Genomic DNA, 22,690 nt, shown 5'->3' with positions numbered 1-22,690 from the left:
AACTACGGTGTCCAGGAAGGTTCTTGTCAATTTTGGCCTTGAGAACCGGCCTTAAAAATGCAGCCAACAGCGAAAACAAGATCAAGTGCTCTTGCAGCCAGAAAAGTCTGATGCTGAAGCAAAGCCAGAATGGCAGCAGACCAGTGGATTTCTGCTTCCAGTGCATTTTAGTTTAATTTCTCAGAGCTGCGGCCTAACGATTAGCACATTTGAATCAAATATGTTGATCAGTGGTGCTAATGTGATAGCTGTGGGTTTGTATACAGCCTGGGTTTTGTTCCAATCCAATTCTAGAGAGAAAAAAAAAAATGGCACAAAACACTAAAATAAGATACACTATTTTATACAATCCTTGAGCGTTTCCTCAATATATCTTTTTTGATTTGTTTTCAACAGAAGAAAGAAGACAAGTTTGGAATGCATATGCAATGAGTGCATAACGAGAATTAAAATTGTGTGAACTGTCCCTTTAATTAATCCCATTTAAAAGCACTAAGAAACCAACTTCCATTGGTGCACATAGCAGGACGTCCTGTACAGGCTATACACTAGTACAGCTCTCCACAGACCCCTTCCCTGAAATATCGCTAGAACATCTCACTCGTAACTGTAACACTGTTCTGGAAAGAGATTTTCATCTCAGCTTAGAGATTGTAGCGTTTGTGAAAACTGAACTCCCATCAGCCCAGAAGTGCTGGTGAGTCCAGCCCTCTGCATCAGAATGCAGCTTTTCTGCTTGAGTAAATGAGCACCATGTGCTCTGTGGCTATCGCTTCCTTCATCATCCCTCCTTCATCCTCTTTTCTTTCCATGTGTAAAGCGGTTCAGCCCCAGGGATGCACGTCTGGCGGAGGGCTGTTGTGGAAACTCACACAAGCTCCTTATCGTTCAGATCTCAGAGAGTCATGCATCCAGCTCGGTTTCCCCAAAGCACCTTCATCTCATTCAGTCTCGCACATCAGCCAAGCCCCTCCACCCCAGCTTTACAAACCCAGACATTTGTGAGCAAGAATCAGGCCAGGAGCTCCATCCAGTCATTCTTGAAGACCTTAAAAATGTATTCAAGCAGAAGAACAGGGTAGAGTGTATATATGTGAGAATGTGTGTGTGTGTGTGTGTGTGTGAAAGAGGGGAAAAGGGAAAAAAAGAGAGAGTGATAAAACGAAAGAGCAGATTCTTGCACTGCTCTGGACGTGGTTCAAATCAAACAGATGTCTCTCCTCAAGGACATTCAGTAAACACAATTATGCTTTCCCTCTTTCATCTTGTCGCTAGTATGAAAGATGCCTGATTGACAGGCTTGTTATGGTGGATGCTAAATTATTCTCAAATTAAGGATAAACAGAACAACAGGTTGGTAGTTTACTGGGGTGGACTGAAAACAAAAAACAACTAAACTTAAAATCAAACAAAAACAAAAACCCAAGACAACATTAAAAACCAAACCAAAGCAAAACAAAAAACGAAACAAAACAAAAACACAACTGATATTATTAATATTAGTGCAGTCAAATGATTTAAATCGCATCCAAAATAAAAATTGTTTACATGATATATATGTGTGTACTGTGTATATTTATTAAGAATACATAGACACAAACACAGCATATATTTTTAAAATATTTACATGTTTAGGTGTATATAATTATATTCATATAAATTATATCATAATTATATTAAATAAACAAAATGTTTCTTAAAGATATACATGCATGTGTGTGTAATAATATATACATAATAAATATACACAGTACACATATTTATTATGTAAAAAAAAGATTTTAGATGCAATTAATTGCGATTAATTGTTTGGCAGCACTTAATATCAATAATATTAATTTGGGTTATTATTAGTTAATAATGGTTAACAATAAGTAATAATATTTGCATTTATTTATAATAATAACAACAACAACAACAATAATGATGATGATAATAATAATAATAATAATAATAATAATAATAATATATCATCTATAAAAAAAATCGAAATCACACAAACATACATAAACATGTTCAACTGTCACCTAATAGAAAATAATCAAATATTAATGGAAATATTATGACTGACAGTAACTAACATCAATATTAACCCATGCCAACAATCATCAAGCAAATATCTGACAGATCATCATGCTGGCAAACTGCAGTCCACACTGCTGATGGCTCGAGACCTAAGGTGTGTACAGCACATCTATCCTGAGTCTGGCCTCATCAGATTCAAGGTCTAGCTGAACTTTCTCTGAAAGGGCAGTTGAAAGAATGCCTGAATGCCTTCCAAGCTTAAGAGTGAGGATAAGCCCATGCTTCCCATAGCTGAAATTCACAGTCCCTCACGGTGCTATCAGACCCAGGCCTCACATTCTTCTTCCTAATCTGCTATCTTCAGCCAGAAGGACCAGATAAAAGAAACAAACCCTGAGTTTAGCAAAGCACAGCTCGCTGGAACACTGCATAGAGAACAATAGTGACCATATTACATTATCACTTTTAAACCTAAAAGTACCAAAAATAGTTTTATATCGTTAAAAATGTTTAAGCCAAGTTTGTTTTCATTTTATCATAATAAATTATCTTAGAAACATGTTAACATCAGACTGTATGTAGAATCAACTGTAAACAATTCAATGAGTGCTGACCTCTTGCGCACGTCGAATGTTCAATTCAGTCAATGTTGCAATGCATTCTGGGATAATGAGGTTCAATTTCAGTAAGCATGCTATGCTAGAAAATACAGTTGAAAGCAGTCTGCAGCTCACTAAGGTTTAAACCTATTTTACAAACTAAAAAAAAAAAACACTGAATACCTGATATCTACTGCTACTCATATTAAATTTCAGGATATTTATTTTTGTGAGACAAAAAAATGGCATTCCTTTAACACAAGACATATATGCACACACACACATACTCTGGTTATGAGAATGTTATTGACTCCAGCAACCAAGTTAATGGTTTCCATTAACATGAAAGGAACTGTAAAGTTGGAGCCTAAGGCTCCTAGGGACCGATTAGAGGAGAACTCTCGGGGGGAGGTTGTATATGAGCGCAGTGTGTGCGAGGCCTCCGGCATCCTCTTCTGTTTTTATGGCTTTTGGACTCATTAAATGCAATAGCATTTTGACACTAGCATAAGGTAATGTGTTGAAATAACATGCATGAAAGACATTTGTCTCTTCCACAGACAACAGATGGGTTCAGATCAAGTGCCAAGTTGCTGATCATCACATTTAGATGGACAGTGTGTGTGTAAACATCTTTCCGCTGGTCTGTCGTTTTACTATTCTAAATTGCCCCCACACTGAGGAGGATACAAGGAGATAACAATGACCCACTCATGAACCACAGATTACCTTTAGCTGAAGACGTACAAGAGGAAGTCCTACAAGACCTAGAGGAAAAGCTCCCACTGAGCTCTCGTCCTCTTTTACCCTAACTTCCACAAGTTGGGAACCAAAGAAGTGGTTTGCCTAAAGGCATAGTTCACCTTAAAATTCACTGGAAATCATATTGTCTACACTGGCTTTCATATTGAGACAACATATTGTGAATACACCAAGAGAGCCAGAATGAGTAATTTATGCAGCAACATCACATCACCACATACATGCAATTGCAAAATAATTATTCTTTTAGTTTTTTTCAAAATTGTTTCCAAACTCTTCTGTTTTAAGCCAGAGAGTCAGCACCTCGGAATGTCAACATGGCATCAGTTTAATAGAGTTGTATGGGTAATAGAGACAATACATCATACTGTCAATACCATAAAATAAACAAAAACAAAAATATTATTTGCAAACTACATTGGCACAATCATCAGAGGTGAACCAGTCAAACGAGGTTCTTTATGAGCGAGCGCAAAGTTTTGTGTGTGAATACAATGCAAAACTTTTTGAAGAGAATGCAAAAGCACTGACATATATTTTTCCATTTCATGTGTTTTCCCATCACCATGTCCCTTTAGGGGCTTGTAGAGCACTAGTAATGCAGATTTGGTCATCTAAAAAAGTGTGTACCTGGATCATGAACCAAACCAGGTTTACTTTGAAAACTAAAATGGATTACCTGATCCTGGAGAGCAAACATCCAGATTATTCTGAACAAGCTTTTTAAATAACTGGCCCTATATGACAAAGGTCAAATGAACTTAAAATTAGGCAAAAATAATAAAATACCTAATATTCACCAAAAAGGAAAGGAAACAAAAAAAAGTGAGCTGGGACTTAATAACTAGACAAATTAACTAAGCAGCAGGATGACTATAGATTATGGTAGAATTCTCATTTTGGGTTTACTGTCCTTTTAAACTTCTCCAGACAGAAGAGTTTGCATCAGCGGAATGTTTTGGAGAGCCGTGTCCATCGTTGGCTCCGGCACAGACCTCAGACTCCTCAGCTGGAGCACAGCGGGGCAGACATGGCACAGCACCACACCAGCCATACTCAACTCCGTTCCATACGCCACCGCAAAGAATCAACCAGATCCAAATGAAAGCAAACTGACTGATCAGTACTAAAGGTCTGTGGGACTGGTTGTGAGTACAAATGTAGACTGCCAGCTACTGAAGCAGGAAGTAGAGGAGATGGAGGGAGGTAGAGAAAGAGGGAGAGGGATTTCAGCAGCCCTGATATAACAGAGCCACGTCAGCAGGAAACAAAACTGCTGCCAGGTCGCACTCAAGCTGTCTGGAGCAGACAGCCTTCAGAGAGAGAGAGAGAGAGATGAGTGAGCAAAGGAATATTACTGTAGAAGGAGGACTAGACTCCCAGTGAGACGGTGAGAATGCAGAAAGGCACGAGGAGAGATTAAAAACAGAAGACGGGACGCAATCGTCTGGCCGAGGGGAGGAGAGAGAGCGGAGCAAAAGAATCCAGGAGTTCAGGTCAGTCTGAGATTTGAGAACAGCCAACCCAGTTTCACTAAAGCCCCCTTTATTTCCAAAGAATATTAGCAATCGTTCTTGGAAGAGCTGCATCTGGCCTTCTAAACCTTTCAGACAGATGTAAGTTGAAACGAGGAGAAAAGATGCCTCTCCTCAGCCATATGAGGTCCAAAATAACATTAAACGTCTGACTAATCCTGACTAAGCACCACCTAAGCATCAAATTCAATGAGAATGGTGAGTCATATAATAAAATACAAGGATTTGCGCAAGTTATGCTCTATCATGCAACAAAAATAATTCCCTCTGACACAAGCATCCATTGACAAATGAGAAATACAGAGCAAAATAAAACCTATTTGAACTAAAAACATGTTGAGAAACAAATAATAGCAAAATAATAACCCAGGTAACCAAATATACACACTAATGTAATCATATCTAACACGACATAACTTGCACAAATGAACTTGAATTAAGTTGAACTTTTTTGTAATATTGCACTCTTGTCAACTAAAATTACACTAATGGTAAAATGTTTGGAGTCAGCATTTGAATTTAAAATCTGCAGGAAAAGACTTAATTATGTGAAATATTATTACAATTTAAAATAAGTGTTTCCCATTTTATTATACTTTTTAATGTAATTTTTTCCTTTGATGCAAAGCTGAAGTTTCAGCATCATTACTCCAGTCCAGTAGAAATCATTCTAATATGCTGCTCAAGAAACATTTCTTATCATTATCAATGTTGAAAACAGTTGTGCTGATTCATATTTTTAAGTTACTGTGATACTTTTTATTCAGGGTTCCTTTATTAAATCTTAGTGACCCAAACTTTCAAACATGAGCGTACATGCCATTTTAGTCTTACTGTAATATTGATGAATAATTAATGAACATGACAACATTAAACAAAAGACTCAATTTTAAATATATTTTCATCTAAACACTAAAAATATCAACTTAAGAATAATAATGAACTAACACTGCATTAAAACAACTTGTCTTTTTTTCAGACTCAAAGAGATCTCATGCAATCCTTGACCTTTCTAAAGGATCTACAAGTTCAGGACACAAGCACAAGAAGGCACTTCCAGGTTCTTCCTTCTTGCGTTCTGATCCACATCAACCCAAACTACCCTGGTGCCACACCAAGTCACACAGCTAAAACCTCACTGGAGCTCACATTCTTTGATCTGCAAGGAACATTTTGAAGTTACATTGTGCTGAAACTGCAAAGATCTAAAGAGGCTCTGGTATGCAGACCTGATGTGCTCACACTCTTTCCCTTCTTCTCGCTCACTCGCTCGCTCAGCTCTGAGAGGGTGTGGCTGAGGAATGGGCAGCAGAGCTTTAATCTTCTGCCAAAGCCTGTAAGGCACATCTGGAATAAGCCGGGCAAATCGTCTCGGGCTGTGCCTCTCTGGCCACGGTCACCGGGCCTTGTCCAAATGAACCCTCTCACCCCACACTGCTCTCCTCGCTTGAGCTTGGGCCAGTAGACAGGAGGAATTCTCTCAATTCGCCTAGCCTTTGTCTTTCTCTGGGAATCTGCTCTTCTCCATGAGCCACCACACGTCCCACAGACCTTTTTCTTATTGGATACTGAAGTCATCACATACGAGTGTCAGGTTTGTCAGTGTTTACGCTGGATCTTTAACAGATTTAAAGGGATACTCCACCCCAAGATTTATCGCTTACCCACATGTTAAAAAACCTGTTAAAAGCTCTGTTCGTCTTCGGAACGCAATTTAAGATATTTTGGATGAAAACCTGGAGGCTTGAGACTGTCCCATAGACTGCCAAGTAAATAACAGTGTCAAGGTCCATAAAAGGAATGAAAAGTCATCGTCAGAATAGTCCATCTGCCATCAGACGTGCAATCTGGGTTATATGAAGCGACGGGAACAGTTTTTATAAGCGAAGATAACAATAATAACAACTTTATTCAATAATTCCTGTCAACGGTCTCCTCTGTGTCACTCCATATCACTTTGCCGCATATGGCGGCCACTTAAACCATCCAGCAAAGAAAATTTGCACATTCTGACAAATCCATGCATTCATCTTAACTGTCTGGACAACAAAGCATCCCCCTGAGCTCTACTGAGCTACTTGAGAGTCATTTTTCACCTCAGGAGCTTTCAATGTCTTTAAACTCACTTTTTAAACCATTCAAAACATGTAGGACTGGACTGATTGTCTTCTCTGGGTAGCTGTAGCTTAAAGGTTAAAGTCAAGGGCTGATAACTAAAAGGTTGCTGCTTCAATCCCCTACAAGAAGTGATACAAGAAATAATTTAATAATCAGAGGCAATACTGAACTCTTTTTCTGGGTTCCTTCAAAAAGTTATCCTTCATCATCACATGCTATTGCACATTACCTGAGTGTCTTCTCCAGCTGACCTACAGTATTATCTAACACGAGACCCGTTTCTCAGGCGACGGGACTCCCAAACATAAACAGAAGACCAGCTGCTTTATGCACATAGATAAATGAACCCTAAAGGAGGGACTCTAACACACTTTCACCTCTGTAAAACCTCGGCAGGAGACAGGACAGCTGCCTTCAGGGTTACAGTTCAGATTCTGTATTTTATCCGTCCATCACTCTCCCATTTGTCTCAGCACAGCGCAATTATAAGCACATGGACTGCTGACGTGGAAGATGATTAATCAGTTATGAAATGACTACAAGCAATTCCTCAGGTGGGATGTGAGTCTTTAGATGTGAAAGTATTTGAGCCGTTACCTCAGTACATGAGTCCATTCCTACTCGAGTCTGTGGCATGAAATGTCTGCCTCTCTATCTCTGTGCTTTGTAGGAGTACGGTAAGCTGAGAAAGTCACTTACTACAATAGCCATTCACGAGGCTTTTCTAAAGATAGCTAATGACCTTCAGTCAGTGTAGATACAGTCCAATGGCAAGGACAAGAACACTTTTGTCCTCTTTCGGTCGGAGAACGCAACACGTCTTCCTTGTTCATTTTTCTTTTCCTGGCCAATACTGACTCCCTTGGGATCCTGACAAATTCATTCAGCATGTTTAATTTCGATATGCTTTCCGAGGCATAAATGAAATCTTTTTGGTGCGTGATGTGCAGAGAATCAGATTCAGTGCTTGCTGACTGCAGAGCTTTTGCCGTGCATCATTGCTAAATTACGGCGTGCAGATGAGAATAATGTGCTCTCAGCAAAAGCTGTAATTACACCAGAGAAGCCGTTCTCCATGACTCCTCAGAGCAGAAACAATAAAACATACTTAATTACACAAACATACTCACAGTACAGACACAGATACTGGGGCTTTTTGTGTCATTTCATCAAGCTGGAGTGAAGAGGACTTGCAGGCTTATTCAACTGTGAAATCTTAATTCAATTGCGTATCAAACTGCCAAGAAAACACTGTGAAATCAATACATGCTAGTGATTTTATGTTCATATTTATTGAGATGCATTATATCCACAATTTGTTTTGACTGTCATTATAAATGTCTACACTACAGTTGTCCCATGTTCAACAATCATAAGATACTCTCAGGTTGTATATTTGGTGTGCTACCTTTAAAATATATATGAAAATGTCACAACATTTACTTTTAATACACATTTTCTTAAATTCTTCATTTGTGAATGCAATTTTTCTTTGTGAAACATCAAAACATGAGAATTTTCTACTATGAAACAACTTTCATTTTCTGATGATGTCACCTAGGCCCCACAGCCTATTGGATAATGTTAACCATTAGCAAAATAGCAAACTAGGCATCGTTTTAGCAACTAATCTTCATCATAGTACCAGTCAATATTGTCCAATTTGATGAAACCAAGCACAAACCTACATGTTTTGTTTCACTGAATATCCTGTTCAACTAGAAATGTTACAATAAAGAAGTAAAAATGGGCTGAGAAAGCCAATTCATGTTTTCCAGACTTGACAGGAAAAAAAATGCTCAAAACCAAAACAGTTAGTGCCTTATCAGCAGATACTGAAGAGAGAAGAAAACAAATGAAAATGGTTAATGTCTGTCCAAAAGCATTCGAGATGAAAGTAGCTGGCTGATCAGGCCAGGACCTTGGGTAAACGACAAACAGGAAGTGCTCACAGATGGCTGGAATGCCCCTTCAAATGGAACCAGTGTCCCTAGTTAACCTCAAAACTTGCTTTACCTGCCCTTCATAAACGCCACATCTCTACGCTAGGCTAGTCAAAACACAACTGTGCTCTTTCTCAGCCAGGAAATGCTGGAGATAACACCTTCACACACTACCTTGACCTCACAACAAAACAAAAAAAGGGGCACACACACAGAAACACAAAACAGACAACGAGCAACAGACTGCACTCAAACAGCATGACCGCCCTCCTTTTGCAAAAGTGTGGGAAACCAGCAAGAAGCAGCCTTACTGCCGAGAACAGACTGTGGCAGAGGGTTGTTAAGCGGTCCCCTGGAAAAAGAAAAAGGTCACCCTGTTTAAACAAGACAAAGATTACAGTTCAACCTCTTCCACTCTAATTAGCAGCGATAGGAGCGGGCTGGAACTCCAGTAAACATAGTGCTCAGAGCGCCGTAATGACCTGCCACTCAGCCAAAAACTTAAAAGACACTAGCGTTTGCAATGCCGACAATGGATCCTGGCAGGCGAAGGGTTAAGATTTGAGTTGGGTCAAAAAGTTGAGGCTTAAGATGCTAAAAATAAAGCCCAACATTCCTCTATGTGTGTCAAAAATAGAGGTGAGTGGGATCTCCATGTGGGAAGACAGGAAAAAGTGCAGTTTTTGCAATGAAAGATGATGATAAGGGAGGATGCAAAGTGACCAATAAGAGCAGAGAATCCTTAATTATAAAATTCTTCACCAACAGCCTACTCTTTTCACTTTTCCACTAGCCTACTTCAATGATTCCAGAGACCTACTGTCGAAAATTAAGTGACTGAGAGAGAAACTTTCATATTTAAAGTACCAGTTCACCAAAAAAAAAGTTATGTCATTTACCACAAAAGTGTTTTCAGAGGGGCCAATATTGTTGTTTCCTTGAACTACATTTATTTTGGACCAAAACAGTTTATGCTTTGCAGAAGAAATCCATACTGATTTGAAGCAACATGAGGTGAGTAAATGATGACAGCATGATCATTTTGGGGTGAACTATCCCTTTAAATTAAACCTTTCTACTCCAAATGCGATCTTGGCCCAAGCATTTTCAAAAAGTTTTCTCTGTGCATTCCGTGTTGCCAGCGGTCCACGGGCTAAACAGCGGTTACTTTATATAAAATCTTAAATCTAGGCTTCTGCTCTGAGGTTTGCATAATGACAAAGAAGCATCTCTGTAAAAAGCAGCTACTTCAGAGCCTGTGCTTCAGTCGACACTTCTAATTAAACCCAATGACCTTTTCTGTAAACACGTGCGTTTGAAATGCCCCTCTCCTCCGTGCACCACACCTTGTTCTCGTTGTTGTTTCACCGGGTTGCTTTTTTCAACGCAGTGATGCCATAAGCCGAGCCTTTTCACCAAGCGTCGGATGTGCTTGTGTGCTTCTGTCCAACACAATAGCACGACCTGAAAGGCTTGACCTAAGTACTTCCTTGTTGTTTTTAACCTTACACAGGGAGAGGTTAAAAGTACAACCATTAATTACAGCATTGATGCTTTTCTTATAGGAGGAACTGGTTTGACAAAAAATGCAGCAAAAAGGACACTTGATTGTATGTCTCAATCTGACTGCGATTACAATGGATGAAAGTTCATGCATTCTTGCATCAAGAAAGAGCTATTGGGAATCACAGGTGAGGACCTAAAGCTGAAAAACGCACAAAAGACACATTGTGGCAGCAAGCAGGGCCAGTGCTGTGGCCTGTGGTCTGTTGTTCTATTCTTGTGTCAACACATGTTTCTGCCAAGCCCTACAGAGCCTTGTTTCTGACCCTTATCACAACAGCGTGCCCTTCACAGCCCATCCAGCCGGCTCTCCGCCCATCTATGCCTCCACAACCTGAAGAGCAGGGAAATCGGTGTTATGCTACCTTAAGTACAAGTGTTTTCTTACACGGCTGTGATTTTGCCCGTTTAAATGTCTAAACAGCCACCTTGCCAGAGTCTAAACTTAATCATTAGTGACTATCTTGATTGTATGGGTCGGGTGTATAAAACCAATAATCACACTTGCCACATTGTGTCAGCATGTCTGAATCTTAACCACTACTAAAAGAAAGTGACACTGCAGTGACATTTGCACACTCTAGAAACTGTTATATTGTGAAACGATATTTAATATATAACATCTATACATACATTAAAATATGTTTTCTATTTGAATTAATTTTCAAATGTACTGTTTTCAGCAGCTATTACCCCAGTCTTCAGTCACATGATCCTTAAGAAATCATTCTAATATGCTGCTCAGGAAAAAAAATTATCGGTCCCCATTTATATTAGATGGCCTTAACTATTATGTACTTACATTTAAATTAATCATTTTATACAATGCACATATTGTGTACATATTTTCATTAAAAAAAATACCTACATGCAATTACATCTGTAATTAATTTCTATAAATTACATTTATATTTACAATGTTGACCCATCCCTTACACCCTAACCCACCCATAACCTCACCTGTATCCCACCTCAGTAGCAGCAAAAGTGTTTTGCAATACAATATGAACACAATAAATACAATGCACTTTTTTAAAGTATATAATAGTTAGGGCCACCTAATATAAAGTTTGCATTATTATTGATGTTACAGTTGTTGCTTAATATTTTTGTAAAAGCTGTGACATTTTCAGTGTTTTTCAGAATTCTTTGATGAATAGAAATCTTTTTGCTGTCACTTCAGCATATATATATATATTAAATAAGACAAAAGTTTGGAAAACACTGCACTAGATTTATGCTACCAGCTTCTATACCATTCACGTCTCCTGTATTAAGAAGAAATTTTACTGCAATTTTTCCTTCTTGGATTTTTAAAAGGCAACGGATAAGAAAATTGAGCAACTTCTCAAACTAATGCTCTCCTCTGAGAGCTGTCCTTGTCTGTGCAGCTGTTCTGAGAAACCAACCGCAGCCTGTGCAAACAATCCATCTTGTCCATCGTTAATTAGCTACAAAGACATTGAATGTTAAAGGAGAGGGGTAGTGAGACAAAGAGGCTTTGTAATCTACCATTGTACACTCTGCCTTTTATATCCTCAGAAGCATGCCAGTTGTGGCCCTGCGCCCGGCCTCTCATCGGTTTACACCAGCTCCAAATCCAATAACACACCAATCATGGTTTTGATTAGCTAGAAAAACACCACGCAAACAGGAACAGAGGGAACAACAGCACCATCCCTCGCTTCGCAAATCATATACGCAAACTCCAGAAAGAAGCTCCCAAGATGGCAGGATTGAGGAACCTGTTGCAAGTTAAACTGCATGAGACGGGAAGCACAACGTACCTTGAATGCATTGCAGGGATCCATCCTCTGCTCTGATGGTGAAGGTCTCTCCAGGGTTGACCTGCACGAAGATCACCTGCGAAAACACTGGGAATCAGACAGATTCCAAAAACACAATCCAAGACAGGAAAAAAAAGTTGCAAAGTCTTAAAATGCACTAATCCATAACTTTAAAATGAGCCGTGGAGCATTAGCAAACTACAGTGACCACAACTGCCAAGAAAGCAAATATGATGCAACCAGATGTAATAGAACCAGATGTGGAACCCCCTCGGAATGGTCCGCTCGCCATGTCATCTTCTGCTCACCATCATGTTCTCAGAGCACAGGTTGTTGAGAGTGCAAACGTGCCTGTAGATGTGAAAAAGTTGGCACGCCATGTCGCATGAAACCTATGCTTCTTTACAGCCCTGATGGTCGTGTGTCAGGCGGACCTCCCATCTCCCACTCCAGCCCTGGAGATCTGGGCACCTACTTCCTGCATCCACACACACATACACACACACTGTCTGCTGCTGCTGCTGTTGCTATGGGAACCGCGGCATGCACTGAAGAGTCAAGCCGGATTTCCAGAGCAAAACCTTGTGTTCTACCCTCCCTCCTCTTCTAGGCACACACCTAATGCAGATAAAGGATTCAACCAACACAGAGACGCGTAATACTGGCAGAAAGCAAATGCACATTTCCACATCCTTACGCAAGCGTTGCACCTTTGCATACCAGGCTGACACTGAATGCAACAATTAATCAAGAATCCTGGGGATAGACAACTTTGTCAGATTGTGTGGTCTGTTTTTCTTTTCAGTTATGCAAAGAAGCGTGGGCCTGGCTGAATCCAAGGCACGTAACCTTCACTATCTGCTACAGATGTCCTTTTCCTTATCTCTCAAGGGTCTGATTCTTTTTCCGCCCTGGCCGAAGGAAACACGCCAGGGCACTGTATCTGCAGCACCTGGAGAAGAGATCAGAACAGACTGATCCACTCTGATAGCACAGATCAACAGAGAGATGTGCAAGGGAAATGTGAAGCAAGCCTGAGGGTACACAGTGCTCTTTGAATGTCTAATGAAAGATGACTACAATGTTTCTCGTTGACCAAAATACTGACCTGGATGTTTGTGGCTTTGCTTCCAGCCAAGAAGTAGTGAGAAAGGTAACAGCTGACTTGCAGCCACAAAACTAGTCAACCTTTCACTTTTAACTCTTAAAGAACTTAACTTGTGAACTCTTCATTCAGCACAGCATGAACACACAGAAAAATGGTCTTGAACTTCAAATTAAATGTTATTTTTGTTCCCCTTTTACATTTTTAGAGAGTTTATTTGGTGCACCAAATGAAACTGGAAGAGACTGTCTTTTAACAGGTTTCCTAAAGAACTGAATTGCATTGAATAGTTCCAGCCCAAACTCATGCCATTGGTTGAGTCAGCATGTTTATATTAAAACGTTCTCAATATGCAAAACTGAATAACTAGGTTTAATATCGTAACTTTACAACCACAATTCCCCAAAATATTGGGTTTTATACAGTATTGTTCAAAATAATAGCAGTACAATGTGACTAACCAGAATAATCAAGGTTTTTCGTATATTTTTTTATTGCTACGTGGCAAACAAGTTACCAGTAGGTTCAGTAGATTCTCAGAAAACAAATGAGACCCAGCATTCATGATATGCACGCTCTTAAGGCTGTGCAATTGGGCAATTAGTTGAATTAGTTGAAAGGGGTGTGTTCAAAAAAATAGCAGTGTGGCATTCAATCACTGAGGTCATCAATTTTGTGAAGAAACAGGTGTGAATCAGGTGGCCCCTATTTAAGGATGAAGCCAACACTTGTTGAACATGCATTTGAAAGCTGAGGAAAATGGGTCGTTCAAGACATTGTTCAGAAGAACAGCGTACTTTGATTAAAAAGTTGATTAGAGAGGGGAAAACCTATAAAGAGGTGCAAAAAATGATAGGCTGTTCAGCTAAAATGATCTCCAATGCCTTAAAATGGAGAGCAAAACCAGAGAGACGTGGAAGAAAACGGAAGACAACCATCAAAATGGATAGAAGAATAACCAGAATGGCAAAGGCTCAGCCAATGATCACCTCCAGGATGATCAAAGACAGTCTGGAGTTACCTGTAAGTACTGTGACAGTTAGAAGACGTCTGTGTGAAGCTAATCTATTTTCAAGAATCCCCCGCAAAGTCCCTCTGTTAAAAAAAAGGCATGTGCAGAAGAGGTTACAATTTGCCAAAGAACACATCAACTGGCCTAAAGAGAAATGGAGGAACATTTTGTGGACTGATGAGAGTAAAATTGTTCTTTTTGGGTCCAAGGGCCACAGGCAGTTTGTGAGACGACCCCCAAACTCTGAATTCAAGCCACAGTACACAGTGAAGACAGTGAAGCATGATATGGGCATGTTTCTCCTACTATGGTGTTGGGCCTATTTATCGCATACCAGGGATCATGGATCAGTTTGCATATGTTAAAATACTTGAAGAGGTCATGTTGCCCTATGCTGAAGAGGACATGCCCTTGAAATGGTTGTTTCAACAAGACAATGACCCAAAACACACTAGTAAACGGGCAAAGTCTTGGTTCCAAACCAACAAAATTAATGTTATGGAGTGGCCAGCCCAATCTCCAGACCTTAATCCAATTGAGAACTTGTGGGGTGATATCAAAAATGCTGTTTCTGAAGCAAAACCAAGAAATGTGAATGAATTGTGGAATGTTGTTAAAGAATCATGGAGTGGAATAACAGCTGAGAGGTGCCACAAGTTGGTTGACTCCATGCCACATAGATGTCAAGCAGTTTTAAAAAACTGTGGTCATACAACTAAATATTAGTTTAGTGATTCACAGGATTGCTAAATCCCAGAAAAAAAAATGTTTGTACAAAATAGTTTTGAGTTTGTACAGTCAAAGGTAGACACTGCTATTTTTTTGAACACACCCCTTTCAACTAATTGCCCAATTGCACAGCCTTAAGAGCGTGCATATCATGAATGCTGGGTCTTGTTTGTTTTCTTACAATCTACTGAACCTACTGGTAACTTGTTTGCCACGTAGCAATAAAAAAATATACTAAAAACCTTGATTATTCTGGTTAGTCACATTGTACTGCTATTATTTTGAACAATACTGTATATTTTGCTGTATCTTTACTTTAGGAAATTCCTAGAAAATAAAATAAAATAAAAAAAACACATGAAATTATTCTCAAAGCTTCCAGAATAAATAGTGCAATGAAAATATAAAAGCTAATTACTTAATGTGGCACTGTTTAAAATGGGTCTTTCTACATACTTCTTCCATTATTGGAGCTCCTCAGCAACACATAAAAAAAATCCCTGCTCTAAGAATATGATGCATCAAAGGTATACATTATCAATTCATGCACCGCCCAGAGTAATGCTCACCTGTTGCGATCCATCCCCATTAACATTAATCATGTGTGGAATCATGGCCACCTCCCCGTTCAATAGTGGTGGTGGCAGGTCCAGCGGAATCTGGTCTGTCATCATCATTGTGACGTACATTCATGGAGAACTTTACTGGACTGCCTTTCTGTTAGGAGACAGAAAAAAAATAGAAATGGATGGTGATCAAACCGTAAAAGAATGCGGCAAAAATGTCATATGATCTTGTACATGCAACCTCTTTGGGCGTTCTGGTTTTGTTCTGTTAGTAAGGTAGACGTGTACATCTATCTGAGATGATTTCACAATCTTTGGTTGCTTTGTGACGACTGAGTGACTGAGCGAATGCATAAATGGATGGAAGATGCAGAGTTGCATCGCGGTGACTCAGCAGGCAACTGAAGCCAACCGTAGAGCACAGCAGTGTCATTGTGAGCTGGACAGCCCTAGGGAAGATCGCTTAAATAAGAAAAGTGTGTAACTGATGCAAAAGTGGACTCCCACCCCACAGAGTTTGAGTTTTGAAACATGTAGGGCGCTCGAGGGAATTTCACCAAAAACAATGCTGGTAATGATCTGTCAGTTTAGTGCTGCGTGACTGTGGTCTAATGGAGGAGAGAGGAAAGAGTTTGGGGAATGAAAAGGTGATGAAGTCATCAATGAAAGGTGAAGTAGAGGAAAACACACACAATTTCTTCATTTTGGATACAAGGCTAGCCATTTGTAACAAACACACATGTAAACAGTACCACCACTGTAAGAGAGGCATAACGTGGCAGAGCCCACAGCACCAGAATGCAGAGGTAGAGAGAGAGAGAGAGAGAGAGAGAGAGAGAGAGAAAGGGAAAAAAAAGAAGATCTCTGACTTCATCAGACCCTTGCACATGATTCACCAGAAGGCATACCAAAAAATACCAAACAAAATAAAATACTATGCATCATAAGGACCGAAAATGGAAAAAGAAAGTTGTTGATAGTTCACCCCCAAAAAATGAAGACAGAATTTTATGATATTCTCAGCCTTTAAGACTTACTTTCTTTTCTTGAACACAGAAAATGATCTAATACATTTTTGGGGGGGTCCACACACACAAAGGTCAATGACGTCCAATGTTGTTTTGGACTGTTCTGACTTATACTGTATGAACAAAAAAATAGACAAAAATAGTTCAAACATTTTCAAAACACCATCATCTACTTTTCATACAAGAAAGAAAGTCATACAGATTTTACATACTTCACGTAATGCATACTTTTATTCAGCAAGAAGGCCCTTGCATTAAGGATTTTTGTAACATTACAAGGGGTTTAATTTGAAACAAATTAAACAAATCAAACAAATGCGGTTAATTTGGGCTTTCTATTCAAAGAATCCAGAAAAATAGATCTCAGTTTACAAAAAAAATATTAAAGGGGTCCTATTATGCCCTTTTACAAAGTTTTACAAAGTTATTTAGTTTTTAGGGTGTATTAGAATACAAAGCGGAGGTTTCATACTTGATTGTTCCATTATGTTTCACATATCCTACATGATTGCAGCATCTCTCTTTCCAGTCTGTCTCAAACACACTGTTTAGTCCCTGTTTTGATAAAACCCCTCGAAATGTGTTCTAATTGGTTAGCTGGCCCAGTGCTTTGTGATTGGTGAACTGCTTGGAGCTTGTTTCAGAATTATCATGCACCTTAACATAACTGCAATATGGTGACAACACTCTACTTCTTCATCTTCTCTAGAGCAGCGGTTATTTAAATGAGCGACATTGTGACATCACCATACCCGAAAGAAGCACTATTATTTCTGAAGGATCATGTGACACAGACTACTGGAGTAATGGCTGCTGAAAATCCAGCTTTAAAAATGCAATTTCTTCTTGTATTTGCAAAGAGATATAACAAAAAAAAAAAAAAAGTTATTTGAAACTGCAAACGTTCTACAACATTACGCATTTTTGATAAAAACAAATGCAGCCATAGTGAGAAAACCAACTGAAAATAAAAAACATTTATAGTATAGGAATAGTAGTGTCTACATATATTAAAAATAAAGGCATAGGAAAATGACTCCAAAGCCCTTGCAATCCCTAGCCTCAGCAAAAACCAATAAAATGTCATTTGGAAAACAGAGACCACATCATGTCCCATTTTACCCTACATTCTGTTCTTTCCACTGATGTTAAATTGTTAGTTTTGTGTGATTTACATAAGCAGAGACATAAATCTGAAAGTTATTTGGCGGCAGTTGGTTTACTTTAAAAAAGAGAGGTGCAAACCCAGCTGAAGATACTATAAATGTTTGTGGACATCAGGACAGCAGAAAACGGATTCCTTCTCTGTGCAATAATGAGGGCCATCCACCATTCTTCTCTCCATTCTGTTTGACTTTCCATCCATCCTTCATTACCTTTTGCCCACTCCTCGTGCTCGATATTTATGCAGTGCATCAGGTGCGACTGACATGGTAGAACAAGAGTAAACCGATTAACCAGATGGTGACCTCCTTTAGGCCCAGTCACGATCAGAGCTTTTCCTACAGCGATGAGAACAGAATGTGGCTCTGGATTGGAAATGCAGGAAGATCAGCCAGGAATAAACCATCTTTTACCTGGTATCCTAGCATGGTGAGGACTACCAGTACTGACCAGAGACTGAGTCGTACCTTGTCAAATCTTGTCTTTACTATACAACGTTCCGAAGACACTGATTGGCTGATGAGACTACAAGAGCATGTACAGTATACAGTCCAGAATCCCTCACTAGTGACTGAGCTTTAACAAATGGTCTAAGACAGCAGGCTAGAATATATGGATAGTTGGAAAGTTGGCTTCTGAATGTGTCAGAACTATAAACAAGACAGAATCCCGGTGAATTACACCACCGCACATGAAATAGAGGAAGAAAGAGAGAGAGAGACGGACAGACAGTCCAACAAACGGCCACACACAGAGACAAAACCCTTCAGCTAACCAGAAATAATTAATGACCTTTCAAGAGCCGCCAAGCCACAGTCCCAGAGAGCTGAGGGGAAGACTCTGAGAGAGAGATGGATGGAAAACAAAAGAAAGAGATAGCAAAAAGAGAGAAATGGGATTAAAAGTCTAAATAAGGGCAATCAGAGTTAATTCAGTCAGCTGTTGGCTGTGAAGAGTGGTCCTGATGAAGTCGTGGTTTCAGGCGACAGGTTAAAGTGCTGGGTGGTTAGGCTGAGATTAGTTCAGTTGAGCGGCCCATGCTGAGCTGCTTTGATGCCTGGATCCCTCCTGCTTTAGCAGCTAATGGGGCCTATGCTAAGCCTCGGCCTCATACCCACCAAAAGCTATAATTAGGATTTCCATTGAAACTGAAGCCTGCATTTATTTTAGGATTTGTACAACTTACAGTTGAAACTTACAATGAGATGGATATGGGTTGTGATGGCTTAATAGCGCTGTTTACAGAAATGCTGGCCTAATAGGTCTCACATTTTGTAGATATCTTGTTTTGTTTTCCAGCTGGTGTGTTTGCAGTTATGTTCATGGATCGTGAAGGCTGTTCCGCCAGTAAAATCCTTGAGGTTTCCTCTTCTTTCAAAGAATTTCTGATTAATAAGGTGTCGATTCCAAAAAGACGATAAAAATGTTAAATTGAAAAATTCCTTCAAGGATAGGCCGCAACAATCGGCCGCTTGTTCGTCGAGGCTGAGGGAAGTGGTGGGATGAGAGACAGCCTTGTGTGAAGGGGCAAGGCTTGCTGCTGGAAGCGAAAACTGAGGACTGCCTCTAGAATCTAACAGAGGACGTAAAAGATGATAATTCACTGAGGTGTCACCACATCTGCCAGCCAGGGCCAAAGAGGCCCAGCTGAGCTATAAACCCAGAATCCTGTGTCTGTGAAACCTTTCCATTCAGCAAATGACATCTGACCTTAACCTTAGCACTGTTCTTCACATACCTAGAGGCCAACCATTGTAAATCCAAAAATAAAATAAAATTCACAGTAATTTCACCTCCACAATTTGAAAAACAAAAAGCAGCTCTGTTTGCAGCACTCTCTTTCTTGCACAGTCTTCCACACATGCTTGCATGCAATGACACACATGCAAACTCGCACAGCTCATGCATTTGGCTAAAGGCACAGCACCGCAAGGAAAGTAAACTGTTATTTTAGGGGAATGGTGGGCCCCATTATCCTTTCACTTGACCTTTTCTCCTTCTACTGCTCCTCCTCCACCTTCGTTCTCTCAAGTGTTTAAAACACACACACACACACACACACACACACACACCTTTAAATAAATGAATCAAACCAGCTGGTCAAAACCGGAGTACCAACAAACCCTAATAAACTTGATAAACAAGGGTTGACTGAATCCATAAGCATGTAGGTTTGTTTAATCTGCTTCCTCTGCAGCTTTCATAGCACACAACACTCTACCTGGCATTTAGATTAAAGGTAGATGAAAAACAGGCTGAGTATGCCTTGGGAGATCATAGCATGAGATTTCACGCTTACAATGTCGGGTAACTCAGGATAACCCCACTTGAATCTTGTAGGGATCAACATTTTGAGACAATGAAAGAACTTGATGGGTGAGCCTGACAAATACGTAATTTATACTGATGAAGATTTATATCAGTACTATTGGCTATAGGGCTGAAACGATTCCTTGAAAACTTGAGTAACTCGATTACAAAAAATTATCGACGCAAATTCCTATTTTTAATAGTAAATCCCGTGTTTACCAAAAAGTTAAGTTTGCTTAATTTTCAATAATTAAAAGATAAATTAAATTAATGTTTTATGTGTTTAATGTGCATCTCAGAAAATGCTTTATTTAAAACCCCAACTGAATGGCACTCAATTCAAGTACATATTAGCTATTAGATATTACATGCCTAATATCTAGATAGCTTCCTGTTGCCAACGTGGCTGTAGAGTGAACTGACATTGAAGTCAAAATGAAATGAAAGTAGCAATAAATAATTTCTTACATATTGTGATGTACATCTGAGTGTAACAGATTATCCAAGTAGAAAAATGTAGAGCAGGGACATGGTTTTTACGCATTAATTGTTGATTGAACATTGCGATACAAGTCCTGGAGGTAAATGTGAAATGTGAGTTTCCATGGGATGAGCTCACATGGGGACTAACTGATTGGAAAAGACCTTCATACATGACCAGAAAGTGTGCCATTTTCACTGGAAGGTCCAGTCATGATATTTTAGTAAAACAATAGCCTCATAATATTTAGAAATGAAACATTTCTTAGTATGAATGATTCATCAAAGTACATATATATTTAGAAAACAGATAGTGTGAAGTTTAATTTTATGCAAACTTTAAAGTGTGTGTGTGTGTGTGTGCGTGTACTTGTTTTTCTATTCTGGTGGGGACTTAAACCTGAATACACACAGACTCATGGGGACTCGTGTCATGGTGGGGACCTAAATTGAGGTCCCCACGGGTAAACGAGCTAATAAATTACACAGAATGAAGTTTCTTGAAAATCTAAAAATGCACAAAGTTTCCTGTGAGGGTTAGGTTTAGGGGTAGGGTTAGTGTAGGGCGATAGAAAATACGGTCTGTACAGTATAAAAACCATTACGCCTATGGAGAGTCCCCACAAGGATAGCTGACCAGACATGTGTTTGTGTGTGTGTGTGTGTGTGTGTGTGTGTGTGCGCGGCTGTGAGAAGGTTTGTGCTCTGAGGGAGGAGAGGAATCTTCTAGCCGAGGGCAACTTGATATGTTGGTGGTCCACAACTCTGTTCCCACCAGCATCTAAAGCCACAAGCAGGATATAAATGTTTTAATTTTTTCCTTGTTTGGAATGCTACACTATTTCTTCCTCCTAGGGCTGTGCAATATGGCAAAAAAATGTAAATCTTGATTTTCTAATTTATCTTTTAAACCTTGGATCGGAAGTTTTTTTTAAACTAGTCAACTTGAAAATATAACTATAACGTGATTCAAGTAACTTTTTCTTTATTAACCCTCTAGTTAAAGAAAATTATTGTAAATGTTTAAAAAAAATAACTTAAGTATCTTTGCAGAAAAGATGCATGAATTACAACTACAATGTATACAAACTTGTCTTAAACATATAAGTTCAGAAATAATAAGAGGGAAATTAAAAATCTCATTCAAATTCAAAATGACAGAAGGTATAACACCAGTAGACTATTATTAATTATAAAAGTTCTGTAAAAACAACAGCAGCTTTCAGCCTGTCACCATGAGGCAAACATGAAATATCAGACACAGTAGAAGTTCCAGGTTTTGTTTAGTTTTTTTTAATGCTTTTACATTGTTTTTGTATGTAAACATGGACATGGTTGACTGTTGCACTTGCGCTAGCGTCTGTTCTTGCAGCATCTCATGCATGAAACAACATTCTAAAAATGCAGCGCTCAAGTTAAAAGAAGTTCACTCCTGTTGCATATTTTTCAACACAAAAGCAGATTCTGTGTGAATGGCGCCTAGCGATATGAGCGCATTACACGTGAGCAGTTAAATCATGTGTGCCGACGTGTTTGGATCATTTTCTGTTATCATTGGCATATTGTCAAAGCATCCAATTATAACATTTGGTAATGTTTCTATTAAAAATCATGATTCCTCGATTAAAAAAAAAAATAATAATTGTGGCAAAACATTAAATTCAAATCTGAAAAATTGCCGTTCGTCAAAAATTTTAAGAGAGTCCTCAATAAAGGTGTGTGTAACAGCTTAGGCCTGTTGCTAAGGGCTTCACTGGACTGTTGTGTTGTGTTTTGGCTTTCTTTCCCTGTAGTCCAAAGACTAGTTTTCCAGATTTTGTGTTGAACTGAACAGATCTTGGGAAATACAAAAGAGAAGGCATTTCTGAATGAAGGCACAGGGGATTTTTGAATGACGGGCCATGCTTTTAGTAACCGGAGATGAATATCACTGTCTCCCATTGAGAACAAAACACACTGAGCCA

At 39.2% G+C, this 22,690-nt stretch overlaps 1 protein-coding gene across 1 annotated transcript in view; it reads right to left on the bottom strand.

Moving 5' to 3' along the window:
• fndc3ba (fibronectin type III domain containing 3Ba) overlaps positions 1-22,690 on the bottom strand; it is a 139,930-nt gene that overhangs the window by 85,855 nt on the left and 31,385 nt on the right. The window contains exons 2-3 of the mRNA XM_052548244.1: positions 15,748-15,895; positions 12,333-12,408 (exon numbers count right to left, since the gene is read on the bottom strand). Of these exons, the coding sequence (XP_052404204.1) occupies positions 12,333-12,408; positions 15,748-15,867 (196 nt within the window). The 5' untranslated portion in view covers positions 15,868-15,895. The remainder of the gene's footprint in view (positions 1-12,332; positions 12,409-15,747; positions 15,896-22,690) is intronic.

Source organism: Carassius gibelio, chromosome B2 (assembly GCF_023724105.1).
Source record: "Carassius gibelio isolate Cgi1373 ecotype wild population from Czech Republic chromosome B2, carGib1.2-hapl.c, whole genome shotgun sequence".
Classification (NCBI taxonomy): Eukaryota; Metazoa; Chordata; class Actinopteri; order Cypriniformes; family Cyprinidae; genus Carassius; species Carassius gibelio.
This window is presented reverse-complemented; position numbering and strand designations above follow the sequence as displayed.